Source organism: Lampetra planeri, chromosome 3 (assembly GCF_965212315.1).
Source record: "Lampetra planeri chromosome 3, kcLamPlan1.2.h2, whole genome shotgun sequence".
Taxonomy (NCBI): Eukaryota; Metazoa; Chordata; class Hyperoartia; order Petromyzontiformes; family Petromyzontidae; genus Lampetra; species Lampetra planeri.
In genome coordinates, this window is record NC_136109.1 from 2,831,180 (window position 1) to 2,855,249 (window position 24,070).

Below are 24,070 nucleotides of genomic sequence, written 5' to 3' on the forward strand. Positions count from 1 at the left end.
TATGATATAGAGTCTTGATGAGGGAATTCTTCTGGGATGGATGGTGGTGGGAATCCGGTTTTAGATAAGCATCCGTGTGGGTGGCTTTCCTGTAGACAGAGTGGCTCATTGAACCATCAGATCTCCAAAATCCTGATTAAACACAAGATCCAGGTCCGATTCAACACAGTACATAAAATCCGTGATCTGGTACCATCTGTAAAAGATGTGATTCCAGACATACAGTACCCTGGCGTCTACAAACTAAGTTGCCTCTGTGGTAGCAGTTACATTGGGGAAACCAAACGACACGTCTCAGACCGCATTCGTGAACATAAAGCTGATCTAAAACACGGTAGGACAAACACCTCAGCCGTGGCAGACCACTGTTACAACTCAGTGGGCTCACATGACATTGACTTCTCCAAGACGGAGGTTCTCTGCAAGCCATCTGGCTATCATGAGAGATTCGTTCATGAGGCGATCCACATATACAAACACAGAGACAATTTTAACCGAGAACATGGATTCAGGCTTAGCAATCATTGGAAGGACGTAATAAACCATTTCGATACACATTAGGGTGAGTTGAATAATACATAGTGTTATATTAAAATGTATAAAGTATAGGGGGGTTTACAGCAATACAGTATATAATTTAATGTTGGGTTTATCTATGGCAGTATATAGTACTGTATATGCTAAGAGAATAAAGTTTAGATGGAAGTATATTATATACTTCTTACGACGTAGAATTGTAATTTTATTATTTGTTGTTAGTAACTCAGCTTATTGTAGAGTATAGTAAGTATCAGTTTATATTTTAGTTTTTTTTTTTATGTAGTTTTCACTTCGGTTTTCTACGTGGTTGTTTGGTAAATGCAGCTACATATCACTAACATTCCTGTCCTTTATTAACGCTGTTCCTTGCGCCCCCCCGTGGTGCTGTTGATCCGGCATAATGCATGGGCATAATGGGACTTTGAAACCCCTCCGCCCACCCCCTACGCATTGTCCATTGGTATGCTAAATTCCTCTTCATATGCACATTCTTTTGTTAAGGCGCTCCTCCTCGCTACACCTATATAAGCTCCTAGCTTGATACTGTTCTCATTCTTCGCTTGAGGACGGCTGCTTGCGTTGTGGCCGAAACGTCGTGAGAATTGTTTTATTATGTTTTATTTTTATTATTTTATTACTTCCCTTCTACGTGACTTTACCGAAAGAACCAAGAAGATGAAATGATACATACATATACATTACATGTGTAGTCTTTGTATTTTTATTTTGTTGAAATATTGAGAATTCATATTATTTTCTAGAACCATAAGGTTTCTCTGGTTGCAATGGATCAGCATCTTTCATTATGTGAACAGCAGTATTTAAAATTGGTCGCATCTCCTCTCCCGACTGGTGGGATACAACTTGTCTTTTCCTCAGACTGTTGTCTCTGCAATATTCACAAAACACATGTAAAAACACATTTGGTTATCTGAGAATTGTGCATTATATCACGTAACCAGTAATTAAACTACTATTTACAGTACTTAAGAGTATACAAGCAAGTACAAAATAAAAATGTTGAACATGCAAGGATCCTGTAATGCTTTCCAACATGCGTTTGTCCTCACAAGTATTTAATTGGCAGGAATAAGATTTTGTTCCAAGCCACACAATGATATAATGTCACATGTAATGACATCAGGATAAGGAAGGCACACGTGGCATGTGCTCTTGACATGACGACGTGCTTAAAGGCATGTATGGCATACATAATGATTTCATCACCTTTGTTGGAAATCAATTTAGCAATGTATTGACAAGCTTGAGCAACCCTTTGATCAATTTGGCCGGTTTTCACTAGGGTAAGTCCCTAATAGCAACACATTTTAACGTAAAAATTGTATTCATATAGGATTCATCCATAATATAGGTTTTTTTGAGGTTTGATCGCGTAAATCGAAATGTGTCGATAAACCCGCTACCACTCAACACAGCTAATGAGTAAGGTTTGTCACGTAAACAGAAACTGGCAATTCGTTACTCGTACAGCACACCGGTGCGTTGGAGAGGAAATCCACAACATTTACAATCTGAGTACGACGTTTCACCAGTAATTACAACTAGCTTCATCAGACGACAGCCAGATTTGTGGAGAAATCCTCCTGTTTCGTTCCTTAAATAGAGGGATAGATGTGATTATGTCACTTGTGAGCCCTGCACGTGTGAGGGGGGATTAATGAATGCATATAAATTACAATGGGTATCCATTGCCGGTTGGGTTATGAATATGGTAATCAGCGTTCATTATGCATGGACTTTGTTCTTGTACCTGTATAGGAATGCATTTAAATGATGTATTAAAATGATGATTCGCTTCCATGCAGGATTAAGTCTGTAGCTATCCAAATGGTTAACATTCTTTTTATTTATCTAAATTTCGATAGATTCTCTAATTAGTCTTGGCTATCTTCTTGGTTCTTTCGGTAAAGTCATGTAGAAGGGAAGTAATAAAATAATACAAATAAAACATAATAAAATAATTTTCACGACGTTTCGGCCACAACGCAAGCAGCCGTCCTCAGGTGAAACCAGGTCTGTCGAGGCGACAGCATCTGAATGAAACAGCACACGTGCTTGGAGCATATATATAAGCTGGGTTGGAAGGGGGGGGGAAAGGGCGTCTTGACAAAAGAATTTGCATATCAAGAGGAATTTAGCATATTTATGGGAAATGCAGGTACGTGATTAGTACTACTTATGTCCGTGCATTATGCAGGATTAGCAGCATCCAAGGGAGGGGATATGGGAAATGCAGGTATGTGAATTAGTGCTACTTTGCCCGTGCATTATGCAGCATTAGCAGCATCACAGGGAGGGGATAGGGGTAGCATTAATAAAGGGAAGAAGTGTTAATAGTATGTAGCTGCAGCAACTAAAACCACCACGTAAACAACTAAAGTATAAACTACATAGTATCATCATTATACTAAATATACTCTACAATAAGCTGAGTTACTAACAGTAAGTAATACATTACAATTCTACGTCGTAAAAAATATAATATGCTTCCATCTAAACTTTATTCTCTTACATCACACGAGTCTACACCGTACTATATACTGCCATAGACAAACCCAACATTAAATTATATACTGTATTGCTATAAACCACCTTATACCTTATCCATTGTAATATTACACTATGTATTGTTCTACCCACTCTAATGTATATCACACTGCTGTATATTCACTATACAATTACGATATTATATATTACTTTGTACATTGTATTAAGCATATACATTTTTATACTATTTGTTATTATACATTGTACCGTTGACCGTCGTGTGAAAGATACTAAGAGGAAGAAACAAGATATATCAATGCAGCGGAGCAAAGAATCCATCCCCTGCGGAGAATACAATGCCAGTGAGTGGAACGCGGTCTGAAAGTCACCGTAAACGTGAACACAATCAGTTAAGATCCGAAATGGTTTATTACGTCCTTCCAATGATTGCTAAGCCAGAATCCATCTTCTCGGTTGAAATTGGCTCTGTGTTTGTATATGTGATCATTGGAAGGATGTAATAAACCATTTCGGATCTTAACTGATTGTGTTCACGTTTACGGTGACTTTCAGACCGCGTTCCACTCACTGGCATTGTATTCTCCGCAGGGAATGGATTCTTTGCTCCGCTGCATTGACATATCTTGTTTCTTCCTCTTAGTATCTTTCACACGACGGTCAACGGTACAATGTATAATAACAAATAGTAAAAACATGTATATGCTTAATACAATGTACAAAGTAACATATAATATCGTAATTGTATAGTGAATATACAGCAGTGTGATATACATTAGGGTGGGTAGAATAATACATAGTGTAATATTACAATGGATAAGGTATAAGGTGGTTTATAGCAATACAGTATATAATTTAATGTTGGGTTTGTCTATGGCAGTATATAGTACGGTGTAGACTCGTGTGATGTAAGAGAATAAAGTTTAGATGGAAGCATATTATATTTTTTACGACGTAGAATTGTAATGTATTACTTACTGTTAGTAACTCAGCTTATTGTAGAGTATATTTAGTATAATGATGATACTATGTAGTTTATACTTTAGTTGTTTACATGGTGGTTTTAGTTACTGCAGCTACATACTATTAACACTTCTTCCCTCTATTAATGCTACCCCTATCCCCTCCCTGTGATGCTGCTAATCCTGCATAATGCACGGGCAAAGTAGCACTAATTCACATACCTGTATTTCCCATATCCCCTCCCTTGGATGCTGCTAATCCTGCATAATGCACAGACATAAGTAGTACTAATCACATACCTGCATTTCCCATAAATATGCTAAATTCCTCTTGATATGCAAATTATTTTGTCAAGACGCCCTTTCCTCCCCACCTTCCAACCCAGCTTATATATATGCTCCAAGCACGTGTGCTGTTTCATTCAGACGCTGTCGCCTCGACAAACCTGGTTTCACCTGAGGACGGCTGCTTGCGTTGTGGCCGAAACGTCGTGAGAATTATTTTATTATGTTTTATTTGTATTATTTTATTACTTCCCTTCTACGTGACTTTACCGAAAGAACCAAGAAGATGAATCCCTGCAGTCACGAAAGCTTTAAATCGAAATTTAACCACCTCTATGGGGAGGGATTCCACATAACTTTGAGATCCTTCAACAAGCTCCGTGATAAGAAGGCTCAGCTAATCGAGTCTCTCACCTTTCTGAAGAGATGCCGCGACTCTAAGGTAATACCAAACGCATTTACACTAACATCTGCTGCTGTAACTTCTTCTAATGCTAAACGAATTCTTTCTAGAACTAGCTTAGCTCTTATCTCAGAGAAAATCAGACTTATGCGCACCGATCTAGATCAGTTAGACAAGACACTCTACAAATCACACTTATCTTTGAGTGCAACAATGTCCACATCGGATTGGGAACATGTAGACAAAATGACTGCCTCTTCAGCTGCCACTATGTCGACCAAATGTAAGGACAACTTGATTTCAAAATTCAACCGCCTCTCAAACAAGAGACCGGACCCACACATTGAAAAGCTAGACGTTAACAAAGTCGTAATTAATCGCAGTAACAGTTCTATTTCTGAAGGTCTGAAATCCGTTTTAGCTAAAGGACTTAACTTTGCAGTCACACCTAGACACATACCAGTTAATGATATAATTGCCCGAGTAGATGTAGCTCTCAAGGGCCTGAGTCACATCGCTGCAGACGTAGCAAGATCTGAAATCTCTGCAACCCTCAAAAACGCTAAGATGCCTTCTAGCAACATCAGCAAAGATGAGCGTTTTGAATGAGCTCAATTGAAAAAGAGGGATGACATTGTTATCCTCTCAGCCGACAAAGGCAATGCCACTGTCATCATGGACAAAATAGAATACAACAACAAAATTCAAGAACTACTCAACGATAGCAGCTATACAAAAATAAAAAGAGACCCCACCAACAGCCTCGTCACTAAAACCAACAACATCATTTCTGCTTCAACCGCATTAATTGATCAGACCAAACAGTTCTCATTGAAACCTTCTGCAGCCAGGCCACCAAGATTATACGGCTTACCAAAGATACATAAAGAAGATACACCTCTTCGTCCCATTGTCTCTACTATCAACTCCCCCACCTACAAACTGGCTCGTTTTTTTGTCTGAAATCCTACGGCCTTTCACTGGAAAAACCACCTCTGCGGTACTAAACTCTACCGACCTGGTATCGACAATCAAGGGGATTTCCCTGTCCCCAGACGACCTGCTTGTCAGTTTTGATGTGGTTTCCTTATTCACCAAAGTTCCTGTATCTGACACCATCGCAATCATTGAAGACTTGGTTAATCAAGGACTGAATACTGGGGTACCCCCCCCTGGTGAGACACTGCTTAACCAATACATACTTCACCTGGAATGGAACTTTCTACAAGCAAACTGAGGGCACCCCAATGGGCTCCCCCCTATCTCCGGTTGTAGCCAACATTTTCATGGAGAAATTTGAGACTGACGCCATCCAGACTGCCACTCTACGCCCGACCTTATGGAAGAGGTACGGAGATGACACTTTTGTCATCTGGCCACATGGCCGGCCTGCTCTAGACCAATTTCTCGACCACATCAATCCCAAACACCCAGCCATCAGATTCACCATGGAAGTCGAAAAAGATGGCAAGCTACCCTTTTTGGATGTCCTAATTAAAAGGAGACCTGATGGTTCAATGAGCCACTCTGTCTACAGGAAAGCCACCCATACGGATGCTTACCTAAAACCGGATTCCCACCACCATCCATCCCAGAAGAATTCCCTCATCAAGACTCTATTCCATAGAGCCCAATGCATATCCGACCAGGAACACATTACCAGTGAACTCAAACACGTACGCCAAGCTCTTAAGGCTAATGGTTACTCCGACTACACAATCCGCAAAGCCATCACTTCCAACCATCAAGAAGGATCCCGTTGAGGAGCCTTTCAAGACCATCACCTTACCCTACATTGCTGGGGTCACAAAAAAGATCTCCAAAATCCTGATAAAACACAAGATCCAGGTCCGATTCAACACAGTACATAAAATCCGTGATCTGGTCCCGTCTGTAAAAGATGTGATTCCAGACATACAGTACCCTGGCGTCTACAAACTAAGTTGTCTCTGTGGTAGCAGTTACATTGGAGAAACCAAACGACACGTCTCAGACTGCATCCGTGAACATAAAGCAGACTTGAAACACGGTAGGACAAACACCTCAGCCGTGGCAGATCACTGTTACAATTTAGTGGGCTCACATGATATTGACTTCTCCAAGACAGAGGTTCTCTGCAAGCCATCTGGCTACCATGAGAGATTCGTTAATGAGGCGATCCACATATACAAACACAGAGACAATTTCAACCGAGAAGATGGATTCTGGCTTAGCAATCATTAGAAGGACGTAATAAACCATTTCGGATCTTAACTGATTGTGTTCATGTTTACGGTGACTTTCAGACCGCGTTCCACTCACTGGCATTGTATTCTCTGCAGGGAATGGATTCTTTGCTCCGCTGAATTGACATATCTTGTTTCTTCCTCTTAGTATCTTTCACACGACGGTCAACGGTACAATGTATAATAACAAATAGTATAAAAATGTATATGCTTAATACAATGTACAAAGTAACATATAATATTGTAATTGTATAGTGAATATACAGCAGTGTGATATACATTAGGGTGGGTAGAATAATACATAGTGTAATATTACAATGGATAAGGTATAAGGTGGTTTATAGCAATACAGTATATAATTTAATATTGGGTTTGTCTATGGCAGTATATAGTACGGTGTAGACTCGTGTGATGCAAGAGAATAAAGTTTAGATGGAAGCATATTATATTTTTTACGACGTAGAATTGTAATGTATTACTTACTGTTAGTAACTCGGCTTATTGTAGAGTATATTTAGTATAATGATGATACTATGTGTTCTAGATTTGAAGCTTTCGTGACTGCAAGGAATCATCTTCTTAGGTTTTTTCGGTAAAGTCACGTAGGTAAAACATCAAAATGAATGAAAATAAATAAAATAAAATAAAAAATCACGACGTTTCGGAGGCAACACAAGTCTCCGTCATCAGGTGGGACCGTCACAGCCAGATTAGCTGCATCAAGTGAGGCAATGATTCAAGATGTAATCCCTTAAAAGCGAGTTGAGGGGGGGAGGAGAGGGAGGGGGGGAGCTCATCAGACTATGGTAGCCAATGAATGGAACGTATCGGGAGGGAGGGGGGGCGAGGCCAAAAGAGTGGGCGATGGCGTGCAAGCGATATACAAACACAGACATAATTTCAACCGTGATGATGGGTACAAACTTAGTAATCATTGGAAAGATGTTATCAACCACGCAAAAAAGACTTAATTACAATTTTTTGGACCATCTTATCTGACAGGCACTATTTTACTTTACTTTACCGAGTGTTAACATCCCCAGTTATTTTTTAACAGTACTCTCTTCATTGTTCAGCCAGCATTGGTATAAACATGGGCATTTTCGTTCTTTTGTCTATCATGTGTATTAGAGTTTCCCTCCCCCTCTCTGCCCATTGTGTTGGCGTGTGTGGCAGTTGGCCGCTTGCGCATAATCGCTCCATTGTGTTGGCGTGTGCAGTAATTAGCCACTTGCGCACAATCGCTTGCACGCCGTCGCCCACTCTTTTGGCCTCGCCCCCCCTCCCTCCCGATACGTTCCATTCATTGGCTACCATAGTCTGATGAGCTCCCCCCTCCCTCTCCTCCCCCCCTCAACTCGCTTTTAAGGGATTACATCTTGAATCATTGCCTCACTTGATGCAGCTAATCTGGCTGTGACGGTCCCACCTGATGACGGAGACTTGTGTTGCCTCCGAAACGTCGTGATTTTTGATTTTATTTTATTTTAATTCATTTTGATGTTTTACCTACGTGACTTTACCGAAAAAACCTAAGAAGATGATACTATGTGGTTTATACTTTAGTTGTTTACGTGGTGGTTTTAGTTACTGCAGCTACATACTATTAACACTTCTTCCTTTTATTAATGCTACCCCTATCCCCTCCCTGTGATGCTGCTAATCCTGCATAATGCACGGGCAAAGTAGCACTAATTCACATACCTGCATTTCCCATATCCCCTCCCTTGGATGCTGCTAATCCTGCATAATGCACGGACATAAGTAGTACTAATCACATACCTGCATTTCCCATAAATATGCTAAATTCCTATTGATATGCAAATTCTTTTGTCAAGACGCCCTTTGCCCCCTCCCCCTTCCAACCCAGCTTATATATATGCTCCAAGCACGTGTGCTGTTTCATTCAGACGCTGTTGCCTCGACAGACCTGGTTTCACCTGAGGACAGCTGCTTGCGTTGTGGCCGAAACGTCGTGAGAATTATTTTATTATGTTTTATTTGTATTATTTTATTACTTCCCTTCTACGTGACTTTACCGAAAGAACCAAGAAGATGAATCCCTGCAGTCACGAAAGCTTTAAATCGAAATTTAGTCTTGGCTAGTTTCAGTTTTTTCAGTTTCATTTATTAGGTATAGCCCTGTGAGCCATGCGGCTCTTGACTCGGGTGCAACCGCAACAACAAAAACAAATGAACAAAGAACATCTTAAAGTGACTACGCACAACAAAAAAATCCAGAAAAAACAGCAGTAGTAACTAGTATTGCACAGAACTTCAACAGTATCTAAATCAATTGAGTGTCCTTGTTGGCACGCGTGTTCTGCCACTGCCGACAGTTGTATTTGGGAGTATTTAATATTTACTTGGTGTTCTTTTCGTCTCGGGCTGATCATTCATCCTGTCTGCCCAACAAAGTATTTGCCACAAAGGCAATTCATCCGGTAAACATTTTCTGTTGATAGCTTCGGTAATACATATTTAGTACCAGATATTAGTTTTAGTATTTTATGTACCATGCCAAATATATAAAAATTGAGAATCTATCGAAATTCAGAGAAATAAAAATTATTTTAACCGTTCGGATAGCTACAGGCTGAGTGCTGCTTGGAAGCGAATCATCAAATAATACTTTGTTTAAATGCATGCCGATACAGGTCACCATACATCAATGGGGGTTACGTGTACGCAGACAATAAAAGGTACTGCTATTTTATTGCATGCAAACGACAGGAGGTAGACGAACAATGTGCATGCATAAAGTGCATGCAAAATGTATGTTGACTATCATGAATAACTCAACCAGCAATGGATACCCATTGTAATTTATATGCATTCGGTAATCCCCACCTTCGCACGTGAAGGGCTCATATTTGACGTCATCACATCTATTCCTCTATTCGAGTAACGAAACAGGAGGATTTCTACACAAATCTGTCTGTCGCCTGATGAAGCTAGTTGTAATTACTGGCGAAACTTCGTACTCAGATTGTAAATGTTGTGGCTTGGCTCTCCAACACACCGGTGTACTATACTAGTGACGAATTGGCCACGTTCTGTTTACGTGACAACCCTTACTAGTTGGCTGTGTCGGTTGGTGGCAGGTTTTAACGACACGTTGATATATTTACGCGGTCTAACCCAAAAAGAAAACATTACGGAAAACATTTTAACGATTATTGAGTTAGGGTTATGGTTCACATTTATGTGTGATGTCGCAATTGTACAGTAAATGCTTTGCAAAACTTTCCTGGTAGATAAAAAAAACTTTGCAATTGCAAAAAATGCTGGAGAAGCACCGTCATGTTTATGTTACATGTGGCTTTAAGAACTTTGGATAACATGGACAGTTACATCTTCATATTATACATTTTCATAGATAAAAGAAACATTTATGCTATTATTTATTGTTAGACATTATTTTTGCAGATAGGTTATTTACACAAATATGATTCCATTCCTTTCATCCACAATTGTGCTTATGTAAATTCGTGCCCCTGGCTCTATGTACTGTATATCCGAGGAGTTTTACTGGATTGTAGTTTTCATAGTATTTAACTTCATTTGTACTTTTTCAAAGTGCAGGAAATGTTTACAAGAAAAATCACTTACGTGTTCCAATTTTTTTTACCAAACTGATAACACTTGGTTAAGGGGCTTAAAATGCTACTTCAAAAACCTGCACAAAAATACGTTTCAAAGCCTTGCAGATTCTAATTCCAAACTATTTCAAACTGACCTCGAATATGATTCGAACCAAATGTGTCATGAATCCCTCCAACGACCTAACATAGCTAAAACATTCAATTGTCACCTGTATAAGCATTCGAATGCACCAATAATTATTTCAGCTCACCGGCAAGTTGAAGCGCAAGTCTCACAACCACATTTATCAAGAGACAGCTTTTCTTTTGGAAATACACAAACATCAGGGAACCCAGAACACGAGATTAAGAACATCACCTGAACAAGCTTCCTTAAATAGGGGCCATGACATCACAGAGAACAACCAATCAGATCCAAGTATCTGCTAATAGAATACACTAGCTTTACTACCCGGCTTCGCCCGGGACCTGTATTCTTGTCTTGGATTAATTTAATATTCCCTTATATTTGAGTGGAAACCCCTGAAAGAAATTGATGCTTGCAAGAAAGAAAAAAATCCGAAAAAAACCAATTGAACTAAATCGGATGTTTTTCACTCAAGGAAATGGAACCTTAAGCAGGCAACTCGGGAAGGGAATGACGTGTCGAGCTGAAAAGTCGTGTTACCTTGTTCAAATCTCATGACGTCAGAGCTCAGCGTTCGATAGTTTTTGCTGATTCACACAAACAGATGTATTTTCTGCTTTATATTTAAGAGCGAACTGAAAATAGTCGCGTTGACTTAGAAAATCGAGACAACTATGCTGCGCATTTGTGCCGGATACCCGCCTATGCGGAGGATTGGAGGGGGGGGCGTGACGTCAGCAGGCACACTGCGTGACGCTGCCGCATGTGGGTGACATCACAGATGTGACGTCACCGCTCACTTGCCGTGCAAAATATATCCATTATTGCGCCCCCCACCCCCCCCCCCCCAAAATACAAAAGTCTATTTTTATAATGTTTACAGTCTGGAAAGTACCCACATGCCAAATTTGCAAGTTTGTTGCATGTCGGGAAGTATGCTAAACATTTTGAACAGACACACATATTCACAAATTTCCCTTTTATATATGTAGTGCTGAACTTTACGCAGACAACTTCTTCTTTTTCCGTCGTCACTATTGTAGGGGTGTTAGAGAGAGAGCCCGTTATGCATGGCAGCCTATGGTAAACAAACACAGTAGGCGGGGCTACATGTGTGCACAAGCAGGTGCCCTCTGCGACGTCCGCGCCAGACACCCTGGGGGGTCGATTCGGTCGTTATGATCCCCCGGGGCCCCACCCCTCAGGGAGGGGTTGGGTATAAAAGGGGATTGTATCGAAGGGCTCGGGAGTGATGTTTAGCTAAAGAAGAGGAGGCGGAAGACGTCTGAGATAGAGCCCTGGACTCCCCCTGGTACGCCGTCCTTATCAGGACCGCGCAGGCTCGAGCCAGTGGCGTGGTACCAGAGCCAGAGCCAGTGCTGGTCTGGACTCTGGGTACCGGGCTCGACTGACCAGTGTCGGGCCAAGATAGCCTCCCCTAGCCCATTAGTGGAGGACTCAGAGGCAGGCTAGGGTTAGCTAGAGAGGTGTGTCCTCAGATAGACGGGTGAGGGGGCCGATACCCCCTCAAATGTGTATGTCACAACGTTGGTGTTAAATAAACAAGTGTGCCTCCAACTCCGGTGTGAACGAGTCGTGAGCGTTACTACATCTGGCGTCAGAAGTGAAACAAAGTACGAACATGGATACACGCCGGACGACTCGAGTCGGAGTACCAGGGGCGGAGGACACCGCTGCAGTCGGAGGGCCCGAGATGGCTGAAGATGCCATCGAGCAGCCGGGGCTGGGTGCATCCACGCCACAGCAGCTGGAGGAAGGGGAGCCGTCGACGGAGGGGCTGAGGCAGGCGCACGCGAAGCTGGCCGAGCTGCTGTACGCCGCAGCCGCCATGCTCGACAACATCACGCGGCTGGGGGCTGCGGGACCGCCACGAGGCGACAGCAGCCAACGACCACAGCGCCTTCCCGCCATTTCAACGGAGCAACATTTTGAAACTCCCGCCATCGCCGCAGCTGCTGTTGAGGGCGTGGCCGCTCTAAGCATCGCGTCCAACGGCGGGAGTACAGTGCCTGCCGCGTCACCACGGGTGCGACCGGCGATGCCATCGCTGGTTCGTGCCGACGCTGAGTTGAGTGAGGCGGACGAGGGAGTGCGTTCTTCCTCTGCAGCCGCTGCCTTACATCAGCGGCTACCTCCACTCAAGGAATTTGTGGGCGAGGATGGCGACTGGGGCGGCTTCCAGCGGCGCTTCCTCGCTCACCAGGAGATGGCACAGTGGACAGACGCCGAGGCTCTCCGCGCGCTGCCAGCACTTCTCGACAGCGACGCCCTCGCCACTCTAACATCGGCTTCGAAGGAGAGGCGCTCCACGCTGCGGAAGGCGATGCAGGTGCTGTCGGCGGTATATGGTCCACCATCGGACTGTCGCCAACTCTTTTACGATCGCCAGCGGGGGACGAAGGAGTCGCCCCTGGCGTACCGCACAAGCCTCCTGGCACTGGCGAAGGAGGCCTTTCCACGAATGGATGACGAGGGTGTCGACGCCATGGTGACAGAGAAGATACTTTTGCTGGCGGACGACTTAGACATCGTCATTGTCGCACAGGACGATGCAGAGATGTGCTCCCTCCAAGCGGCCCGTCTCCTCCACGCAAACCTGTCCTCTCAACGACGGAAGGCCAGCAAGGCGGCGAGCGGGCGCGCCGTCGCTGCGGCCACCCTCCCGGCGGAAGAGGTTTGCGCCATCAACCATCAACGGCAGCACGGAGCGGGAGCGCGGGAGGACCGGGCCGGTTCAAGCCGTCTACAACGTCCATCGTCGCCACCAGCGCTTCCACGCTGTTATAACTGCGGCATCCGGGGCCACGTCGCCTCGGGGTGCCGCTCTCCTCGGCAGCGCGGAACGACACCTCAACGGGACGCCGGCCCTCGTCACAAGCTCCACCATCATAATCCGGCGAGTCGCGGCACCCCTCATGTTTGGCCCACGCACACGCCCGTCACACACTCGAACACCGCAGCGAAGGGGGGGCAAATATCGCGTACCATGGCACCAACACGCACCGCTCTGGGTACTCACATTGAACCCAGCCAGTGGTCCGTGTTGGCCCATCGGGTTGTAGCCGCGTCATCGGGGTCGTCGGCCGTTGTGGGTCACATCGATGGGGTCGAGGTGCGCATCCTGGTCGATACAGGAGCATCGGCGACCATTATTTCGGAGTTGATTTATAACATTCTCCCTGCCCAGAGCCGTCCTTTGATGCCTGTTAATGTGCCATTCTTTGCTGCTAACGGGGGTTCACTTGGCATCATCGGACAAATTCGAGCCCAAATTTGTGTCGGGGATATTAAATTATCTGGGCCGATTTTTGTTTCCTCCTCGCTGGCGGTTCCGTGCCTGCTGGGGACGGATTTCCTGGCCAAAATGCCGATTAGGATATTAATCGACCAGGGATGCATTGAGCTCCCATCGGGCCGACGCATGGCGTTTTTGCCATCCCCCGCTACGAGCCGGACGGCGTTCGCGACGGTGCCGGCGTTCGTAGATAGAACGGTGCGCGTTCCTCCGGGGGCGCAAATGTTAATTCCTTTGAGACTTCGGCGGCCCTTCGCTAAGGGCATTGGGGCTCAAGGGGTTTTGCTGGGACCGTCTAGGGCCGGGGTCAGTGGACCTAATTTACTCCCGGCCCAGACCATAGTGAGAGGGGATGGAGAACCCTTCATCGCGGTCCTCAATGTGGGCTCGCAGACGGTGGTGGTCCCACAGGGGACCGTGCTTGCTCACGCAACGCCGGTGCCCTGTGAGGAACCCGTCGCGAGTCATGTCGGCGCTGCCCCTGCACCGCGACCACATTCAGACAGCGATGAAGGGTGGCTCGAGGCGCTTTGCGCGGGATCGACGGACCTGTCAAATTTAGAGCGCCAACGTCTTAAGACACTACTGAGGGAATTTTCCGACGTTTTCAGTCGGGATAAATACGATTTGGGCTGCACTCATCTGCTGCGTCACCATATTGATACGGGTGACAGCGCGCCAATACGCCAAAATCCTTTTCGGTTGAGTCCCGCCGAAAAGGACCATGTCAAATCGGCTGTTGATGACATGCTAGCCGCCGACATAATTTCTCCCTCCAACAGCCCTTGGGGAGCGCCGATCGTCCTGGTTAAGAAGCAGGACGGTTCGTTGCGGTTTTGCGTTGACTTTCGGCGCCTTAATAAAATTACGGTTGCCGACGCATACCCGCTCCCACGGATGGACGAATCGCTTGACGCCTTGGCGGGAGCGCGATTCTTCTCCACATTGGACTTACTTTCGGGATTCTGGCAGCTTCCTCTGGACGATGATTCAAAGCCTAAAACTGCTTTCCGTACTCCGCACGGCCTGTTTCAATTCAACCGGTTGCCGATGGGCTTACACTCAGCGCCGGCAACTTTCCAGCGGTTGATGGAATTGGTTTTGGCTGGATTGCAATGGGAGTCGTGCCTGATTTATTTGGATGACGTCATTGTCTTTGGCAAAACTTTTGAGGAACATCTCCAGAGGTTGCGGGCGGTTTTCCTAAAGATGCGGGCTGCTAATTTGAAATTTAAGCCCCAAAAATGCCATTTGTTACGCGAGTCGGTGCGTTATTTGGGGCACATCGTGGGGCGCTCGGGTATTTCTACCGATCCCGCCAAAACGCAGTGTGTAAGCTCCTGGCCGACTCCCACCTCAGTGGGAGAGGTTAGGAGTTTTATTGGGTTTGCGTCGTATTATAGACGCTTCGTCGCTAATTTTGCGACTATCGCCAAACCCCTACATGCTTTAACATCTAAAGGGGTTCGGTTTTGCTGGGGTCAGGAGGAGGAGGCTGCTTTTTGCTCCCTTCGGGATGCTTTGGTAAACGCTCCTCCCCTGATTTACCCTGATTTTTCAAAACCGTTCTTGCTCGACACCGATGCGAGCAACACGGGTATTGGGGGCGTGCTCTCCCAGGTGGTTGACGGCGTGGAACATGTGGTTGCGTACGGCAGTCGGGTGTTGTCTCCAGCGGAGCAACGGTATTGTGTCACCCGTAGGGAACTGTTGGCAATTGTCCATTTCGTCCAACAGTATCGCCCATATCTGTACGGTCGGCATTTCACCGTCCGCACAGATCATGCGGCACTGCAGTACGCCCTGAGGGTTCAACAGCCATCGGGACAATTGTCCCGATGGTTGGAGGTCCTCCAGGATTACGATTTCCAAACCACATACCGTAAGGGCGTTCGCCACACCAACGCGGACGCTCTGTCACGCTTGCCAACCACCTCCGAGTGTGCATGCCTCCTGGGGTCTGGACGTTGCAGGCCTCCAGGGGACACATCGGTACCTGTCTTGGCGGCCGCCAACGACGACGATGCAATGGTTCCTAATTCGATCGAACAGCAGGGCAAAGATTCCCTGTTGGGGTTGCCCGTCATTGAATGGGGGCGCCTCCAGATGGAGGATGTCTCCCTCCTCGGGTGGCGACGTCGCGTTGGCGGTGCGGCGGGGGGAAAAAGTGGTGGTTCCGACGCATGGGAAATGTGCCAAGGTCTGCTAATGCATTGGGACGGGAAGTCACGTCGACATCGGCTGGTTGTCCCTACTGGGTTGCGGGGTAGGGTGGTATGGGCCGCTCATGAGCGCCTCCTACACCTGGGGACCCAAAAGACTCTCGCCTTGCTGCAACTTGATTTTTACTGGCCTGGCATGACGAGGGATGTGGGGGATTTGTTGGGATCGTGCCCTCAATGTGCACAACGCAAACCGCCGGCACGGGAGTCTAACCCGCCCTTGCAATCGATCAAAGTGTCCAGGATAAACGAGCTGGTCGCTCTGGACATTTTGGGACCATTCCCCGCCACCCCCAGAGGGAATAGATATTTGTTGACGGGTGTCGAGTATTTTACACGTTGGCCTATGGCCTGGCCTTTGGCCAACCAGTCGGCAGCAGCCATCGTGGAGGCTTTTGTTCAGGGTTATGTCCTGGACAAAGGTGCTCCGGAGAGGCTGCTGACCGACCAGGGCAGAAATTTTTCCGGTAAACTACTCAGACAAGTCTGCGATCTCCTGGGCACAAAGAAAATTCGGACCTCCCCATATCACCCACAAACTGACGGGATGGTCGAACGTTTGCATCGCACCATCTCGTCCATGTTATCACAACAAGTTTCGGACTCGCAAACGGATTGGGACCTACAAATTCAGGGGGTCTTGGCGGCGTACCGGATGGCACCCCATGCGGCTACGGGGTTTTCTCCCTTTTACCTTATGTACGGCCGAGAACCAGACCCGCCTGTTCGTGCCCAGTTGCGGATCCCCGTGCCGCAGGGAAAAACTAATCTGGCTGACCACGTTAAATTTAATCTGGACAAATTGACCGAGGCACGGGATGCTGCAATGCAAAACTCTGACCTCCGTCAGAAGGCAAATGAGCGCCTCAGATTGAGTCGAGCGCACATGCTGCAGTGGAAGCCGGGGGACAAGGCATGGTTGCACTGCCCCCAGGTGCCACTGGCAACCTCCTCTAAACTTGTGCGGCCGTGGCGGGGCCCTGTGGAAGTGGTGGAGGTGTTACGTCCGCAGTGCGTGCGCATCAAGTGGGGGAAGCGGCGATGGTTCGTGCACCCCTCCAGATTAAAACCCTTCGCTGCGGTTCACAACCCCACTTCACACGCGCGTGGCCAAACATGTGGGGGGTCGGCCGACTTGCTGGGTCCGTCTCCGTCGCTCTCACCTAATGCCTTGCCGGCTGTGCCACCTTCAGGAGCATCAGGAGTGACGGGCTCACGCCCGATCACCCCTCCTGCGGATGCCGAGGGTCACGCGGAGTCAGAGGAATGCTCACCTCAAGACGGACAGTCGCCACCTGATTGTCCGCCACGCGGGGTTACCCCGTGTGAGGGGCCCGCTGCAAGGACGCGCGCTAAAATGCGCAAACTGTTGTGAGGCCGGAAAATGTGTACATAGCTGTTGTGTTTATTGGGTGTTGTGTGGATGGTGTGTTTCCCGCTCCTCGGATGTACATATGCTGGGTTCACCGTTTGTTGTGTGTGCGGGGTGGGTTCCCTGCTGGTTGTATATAAGCTGTTTTTTTTACGGAATTCGTATTTATTCGGGGGGGTGCGTCGGGTTGTTTCTCATCTTGTTGTTGCGTTCTTGTTCTGGTTCCTGTTATTGTTCAAAAAAAATAGTGAGGCACACGCGCGGTCAGGGGGTGAAGGCACCTTTATTGTCAAATTTTTGTATGTTGGCAGCCGGGACGGCTGCATGCTATGCGGGGGGGAGTGATGTAGGGGTGTTAGAGAGAGAGCCCGTTATGCATGGCAGCCTATGGTAAACAAACACAGTAGGCGGGGCTACATGTGTGCACAAGCAGGTGCCCTCTGCGACGTCCGCGCCAGACACCCTGGGGGGTCGATTCGGTCGTTATGATCCCCCGGGGCCCCACCCCTCAGGGAGGGGTTGGGTATAAAAGGGGATTGTATCGAAGGGCTCGGGAGTGATGTTTAGCTAAAGAAGAGGAGGCGGAAGACGTCTGAGATAGAGCCCTGGACTCCCCCTGGTACGCCGTCCTTATCAGGACCGCGCAGGCTCGAGCCAGTGGCGTGGTACCAGAGCCAGAGCCAGTGCTGGTCTGGACTCTGGGTACCGGGCTCGACTGACCAGTGTCGGGCCAAGATAGCCTCCCCTAGCCCATTAGTGGAGGACTCAGAGGCAGGCTAGGGTTAGCTAGAGAGGTGTGTCCTCAGATAGACGGGTGAGGGGGCCGATACCCCCTCAAATGTGTATGTCACAACGTTGGTGTTAAATAAACAAGTGTGCCTCCAACTCCGGTGTGAACGAGTCGTGAGCGTTACTACACTATTTATTACAAACTCTTTACATTCCACAACCGTGACTTCAGCGCGTTCTCTGCTCGCTCGCCGCGCTCCGCTTGCCTCGCTCGCTCCGTTCCCTCCCTCTCTCTGTTCCCTCCCTCTCTCTGTCTCCCTCTCCCCGACTCTCCTCTCTGCTTCGCCTGTCTTTGCTTCGACTGTCTCGCTCTCGGCGTCTCCGTCTCACTCTGACTGTCTCTCTCTCGGCGTCTCCGTCTCACTCCGACTGTCTCTCTCTCATATCTTCTCTGTTCGTGTTCCACTGCTAGCCTATTCTATCTCTCATATCTTCTTCTCCCCGACTGTCTCCATCCAGCTCCCAGCAACAACTCCCCGTCCCTCTCTCACGCTCCCGTATATATCCCCGTCCTCATTAATTACCAATTAATTAACCGGCGTCCCCACCGACGCCCTGCGCCCGCGGCCCCCGCTGCCACCTGCTCCCATCCCCAGACTTGCTGGCGCCGCCTTGCCCCTGACAACAACCGGCCAATCACTGCCCTGCATCCCATAACCACCAAATGAACCGTCTCTCCGGCCATTATCCTCCCAGCAACACCTGTTTGCCCTGATACGACCCCACTGTCCATAACCCACACGTGTTTCCAATTTCCCCTCTCGGCGCACGTTAATCCACTACATATATATAGATTATAAAGAAAATTACTCAAATGCATCAGAGCGAATGATTATTATTAGTACAGAACTCCAATAATCCACACCACATGGGAGGACCATATCACGAATCCCGTAACCCGTGACGTACCATGGAGGTTTGTCCTGTAATCCGTGTTTTTGTGCCAATGCGATTTGCCACGAATTGAGATGAATTAGCCATGCGACAATTAATATGCAACAGAATTTGTGGATGAAAGGAAAAGTGTGACATGTGACTAAATCAATCTGCAAAGGATAACAAGGTTACGAGTTTTTCTTAGATCCAAATGGTACAAATCTGTAATATGGGTCAACGCTAAATAAATTTTTAGCTCTTTATACTAAACATTCACGTCAGCACAGCCAGTCTGTGCCGACTAACAGCTAGTCTGTACAAATGCACAAAGAAAAACTAAACAGCAAACCCTTGAAGCTCCGTTCCTGCAGCTCCGCATTAGCCTCACCCACTGCTGCAGCTGCATATCAAGTCTAAAAAAAAATCAAAATTCTATTCTACCATACAAATGTGAGGACAGCTAGTCTGTGCTAATGCATAAACATTATACATGCAATGCTTTTGACCTACTTCTCTGAAGCTCTGAAAGCTATGACCTCTCTCAAGGATTGGTACAAGAACGAGCATTATTTTAACGTATATGTAAGTAACTTGCTCATGTACATCATCTCACAAGTGCATATATGTAGAAGACATGGCCGTTGCTGCGCAGGGCACAAACCTCGAGAACAATGTCAGTACTCTAACAGCTAATATATTATTGCAGGCATATTTCGGTAGCAGGAGACTTCGACCAGATCCCTCCAAAACCACAAATGCGTTCCACCTAAACAATCATGCCGCCAATATATTTTATGTGTCCGTCTGTAGTAGCCCAGTGCGTTATGACCCCATTCCAAGACATCTATGGGTTATCACAGATAAAAGCCAAACCTTCAAGCCCTAAATAAAGCAGATCTGTGAAGAGACCATATCAACAATTGCCCTGATATAAAACCTTGCCGGAATGATCTGAGGCAGCTCAACTGAGGTGCTGTGAACTGCCACCCTATCACTTGTCTACTCAGTAGCAGAGTATTGTGCTCGAGTCTGGTCCAGGAGCTCATAGACAAAACTGCCAGATGCACAATTACGTAATGCAATGCGCATCATAATCGAAACACTGAAACGAACACCAATCCCCTGGCTACCTGGTCTGGCAGACATCCTGCCACCAAATATCAGCACAGACATGCAAACTGTAAGGAAATGTCAACAAATGTCCTGCCAACGACAACCCCTCTATCAACCAAGACCTCAACAATGTACTTTGCTGCCGATTCAAGTGCCGATCTCCGTTTTGGGATCATACTTTCGCCATTCTAGAATCTCATCCAGATCTGGAAAAATCCGGGTGAACAGAATTGAACAACGCGGACATTTAGAATAAACACCTAATTTGAGACCCAAACATTGCATCTCCTGCTTTTAATATAAATCAAAGACACTGATGTACCATCAACCGCATCAGAACATTAACAGTGTGATTGTGGCCATGCAACTCAAACTATGGACCATATAGTAAACTACTATAGTCTGCACTCTTTCAACGGAGGAATAGCAACTACACAAACGAGCCCTCTTGTGGCTCGTAGCCCTTGACACTGCCATTTAGCTTCTGAACACATTACCGTATCAAAGAATATAATTCATAACATATTCGAATTTGCAATGTAAAAGCAAAACAACTTTAAATTCATAATGAAATTATAATTTAGTTTGAGGGCAACAACGACTTGCAATGGTAAAAAAAATATTTGCATTGCAAAGCCAGCAGCCTCAACTGATAAAAAAGAAATTCACAAATAATAGAATTCGTATTGCAAGGAAGCTGGCATCCTCTTTGCGATGCAGAGCGCTTACATTTTTTTAGATATCTATTTTAAATACAATATAAATCACAAACGGCACCGATACGGTGTGATGTGGATTATGGGCAGTATTAGTCCCTCCTGGAAGAGATCCAGAATCTGCAAATGTTTGTGGATTTCTGGATGAGTCACAAAAGTGCATAATTCGAAAATTAGTGGAATTTGCGGATTATTGCAGCTGGAATTTTAGAGTCCTGCTGTGTATGCTAATTAATTAGATCTGATAATGTATTTACTATCCTATAGTTTTAGCTGCTCATAAAAGCATTAAGTCTGAACATTTGTTCTCACTCACTCTTATTAGTCCCGTCCGTCACGAATGCACACTGATCACACATAGTAATCTCTTGGGCCTCAGCAGTGAGATATTATGGAGACTATACGTGGCTCACCCTAGCATGCTTGCCAATGATCTTCCACTGTTGGTCTTTGACAACCTAGACTCTAATTCCTTGGTCACCTAAACACACCTGGCATCCAGCCCTTAAAAGCTTACGCTAATTCTCCGAGAGCAATCTGTTGCTTACATTTCACAAGACATGCCCCAACAATTTCGGGATCCATCACTCTGCCTTTCTCCACCCTTAACCTGCAGAGAAATATATTCTGAATCATACCACAAGTTCAATAGCCTACATAATGGCAGTTAAAATGAGTTAAAAAGAAATACATTCCTCAGATAGTTCACTGACCGCAATCTTCTGCTTGTTAGCAAGAGTCCAAATGTGTCGGCGCTCTTGTTCACACATATAATGCAGCTTCTGATACTGCTTGTTTTTCTTCAGTAACATCTCAGATGCTTCAATGTAGTGTGCTTTATACGTTTTTAGTTTTTTCTTCACAATAGATATCGCCTGTATTAAATTGGAAATCTCCATGGTCATATCCTGAATCTGTTGTTTGTAGTGCTTTAAAACCTGTGACATCCGGGTTTTTGTTTTGCTGTTGACATATTTCTGAAATAAATGTTCTTGATGGATCTGTAAGGTATAAACATGTATTTGATTATAACATTTATATAATTAAACACATATTTTCTAAATATTCATTGGAATATTCATGTAAATATTAAGGTTTTTTTTTTACCTGAGAAGTCCAAAACGACATAGCTCGTGAACATATTTCAAGGATTATATCTGGTCTTAACCCAGAGAGAACCATGGATTTGTATTCTTCAGGAGGATCAACTTCATGGCGAACAATATCATACTTTCCAGAAACATCAGTATTGCACGCTGGACATGTTAAAGATTTATTAAACTCTTTAGCTCCATCTTCATCACAAAATATATGTGAACAGGATGTTACCCATGCAAAACCTGAAATCTTACTGCGACACGTCTTTATATTGCATAGCATAAATTCTTCATGCAGCGACATTTTGTGCTTTTTACTTGTTATCCTAAAGAAATGATAAGAAAATACTGTATAAGGATATAGTGCAGTATATACAGTTACAATAACAATCCCACACACCACGTGAGATTCATCTGTACTCATATTGTTGCTGCCTTTTTCCACTCCACAGTGTTTCTATTGCTATGAAACAAGTCTCTCTCGCCTCGTTCAATCTCAAATTATTGTTGTTCTCATATCTTGTCTGTATGCTTTTAATTTATCTTCGTCTCCATTTCACCTGCAATAATTGTACTAAAATGGCTACTCATGTCCACTCTCTTCTCATTTAATCTCCATTAATATGTTCCGATGTACGTGTATTTACCCTTGTTTAAGCTGTCGTTATTTACCTTGTTATGATGCTGTTCTCAGGCCACCTGTCTCCACCATTTAATCTACATTTAATGTCACTTTACATGTTAGTGTAATGCAATTTAGCACAAATGTGTGGGTTTGTTTTTTGTTACAGCTGCCTGGAACTGAAAAACCTTGCTAAAGTAATATGAGGACGTCATAATATTCATAATAAAAGTTTTTGGGTTAGATCGCGTTATTTATAAACGTGTCATACCCTCCACCACCCGACACGGCCAATCAGTAAAAAAGTGTCACGTTGACAAAAAGACAAAATTCTAGATTTGAAGTTTTCGTGACTACAAGGATCCATATTTTATGTTAGTAATACACATTACAACTAATTACTAATCTACAACTCATTACTAATTACAATACCCCCCCCCCCGCCTCAAATCACTGCAGCTGAATGACTTAAAAGATGACGTCACCGTGCTGCTCTATTTAAGACCGGGAGCAAGTGGAGGGCTTCACCATTTTGCCGGATGATGCTGGATGTAATTACCAGCGAAACTTCGTACTCAAAAATTGTAAATGTTGTGGATTCACTCTTCAACACACCAGTGGGCTAAAGTAGTGGACTATTTATCTTATGTCAACGTGACACTTTTTTACTAATTGGCCGTGTCGGGTGGTGGAGGGTTACGACACATTTATAAATAACGCGATCTAACCCAAAAACGTTTATTATGAGCCGTTCAGGAGGCCTGAATCAAAACGTTATAGAAAGTGGACCCCCCCCGCCCTGATGTGGGAGGAAAAAACTGATTCAACAAATTTACAACAATTGTCGACCCCCCTAAAAAATGTTTCACACACCCCACCAAAAAAGATGTATTTTGTAGAAACACATCAGTTTAGGTGACAGGCTGGGCACGGAAAATACCTCTGCAGGTGCTAGAATAAGGCGGCAGCCATCCGCCGAAATTCTAGTAATGTAAATAAGGGGGGGGTTGCGTTCCAAGCCCACAACTCGATCATTACATTTATCATTATTACTCATGTATGTGGACAATTTTAGTTAATGCTATTTATTGTTGCCTTTTTATGTATATTTCATGCATAACATTAACAAAGAAAATAAACAATCATAAAAGTAATGGAAAGTAAAGAATACTGTAGTCTGCACATGTGAGATGTGATGGGTGGAATGTAAAGAGGAAACGTAGGAATGGTTAACGGAGTGCAGAAGGGGTGTAATTCACTGATACGAATTTTTA

General features: G+C 45.3%; 1 protein-coding gene across 1 annotated transcript; it reads right to left on the reverse strand.

Moving 5' to 3' along the window:
* Positions 1 to 1,105: 1,105 nt before the first annotated feature.
* CCNB1IP1 (cyclin B1 interacting protein 1) lies at positions 1,106 to 22,494 on the reverse strand. The gene is made up of 3 exons (XM_078619021.1): positions 22,185 to 22,494; positions 21,791 to 22,078; positions 1,106 to 1,429 (listed from the first exon to the last, which is right to left on the reverse strand). The coding sequence occupies exons 1-3, from the start codon at positions 22,476 to 22,478 to the stop codon at positions 1,331 to 1,333; spliced, it is 681 nt and encodes a 226-aa protein (XP_078475147.1). The 5' UTR covers positions 22,479 to 22,494; the 3' UTR covers positions 1,106 to 1,330.
* Positions 22,495 to 24,070: the final 1,576 nt, after the last annotated feature.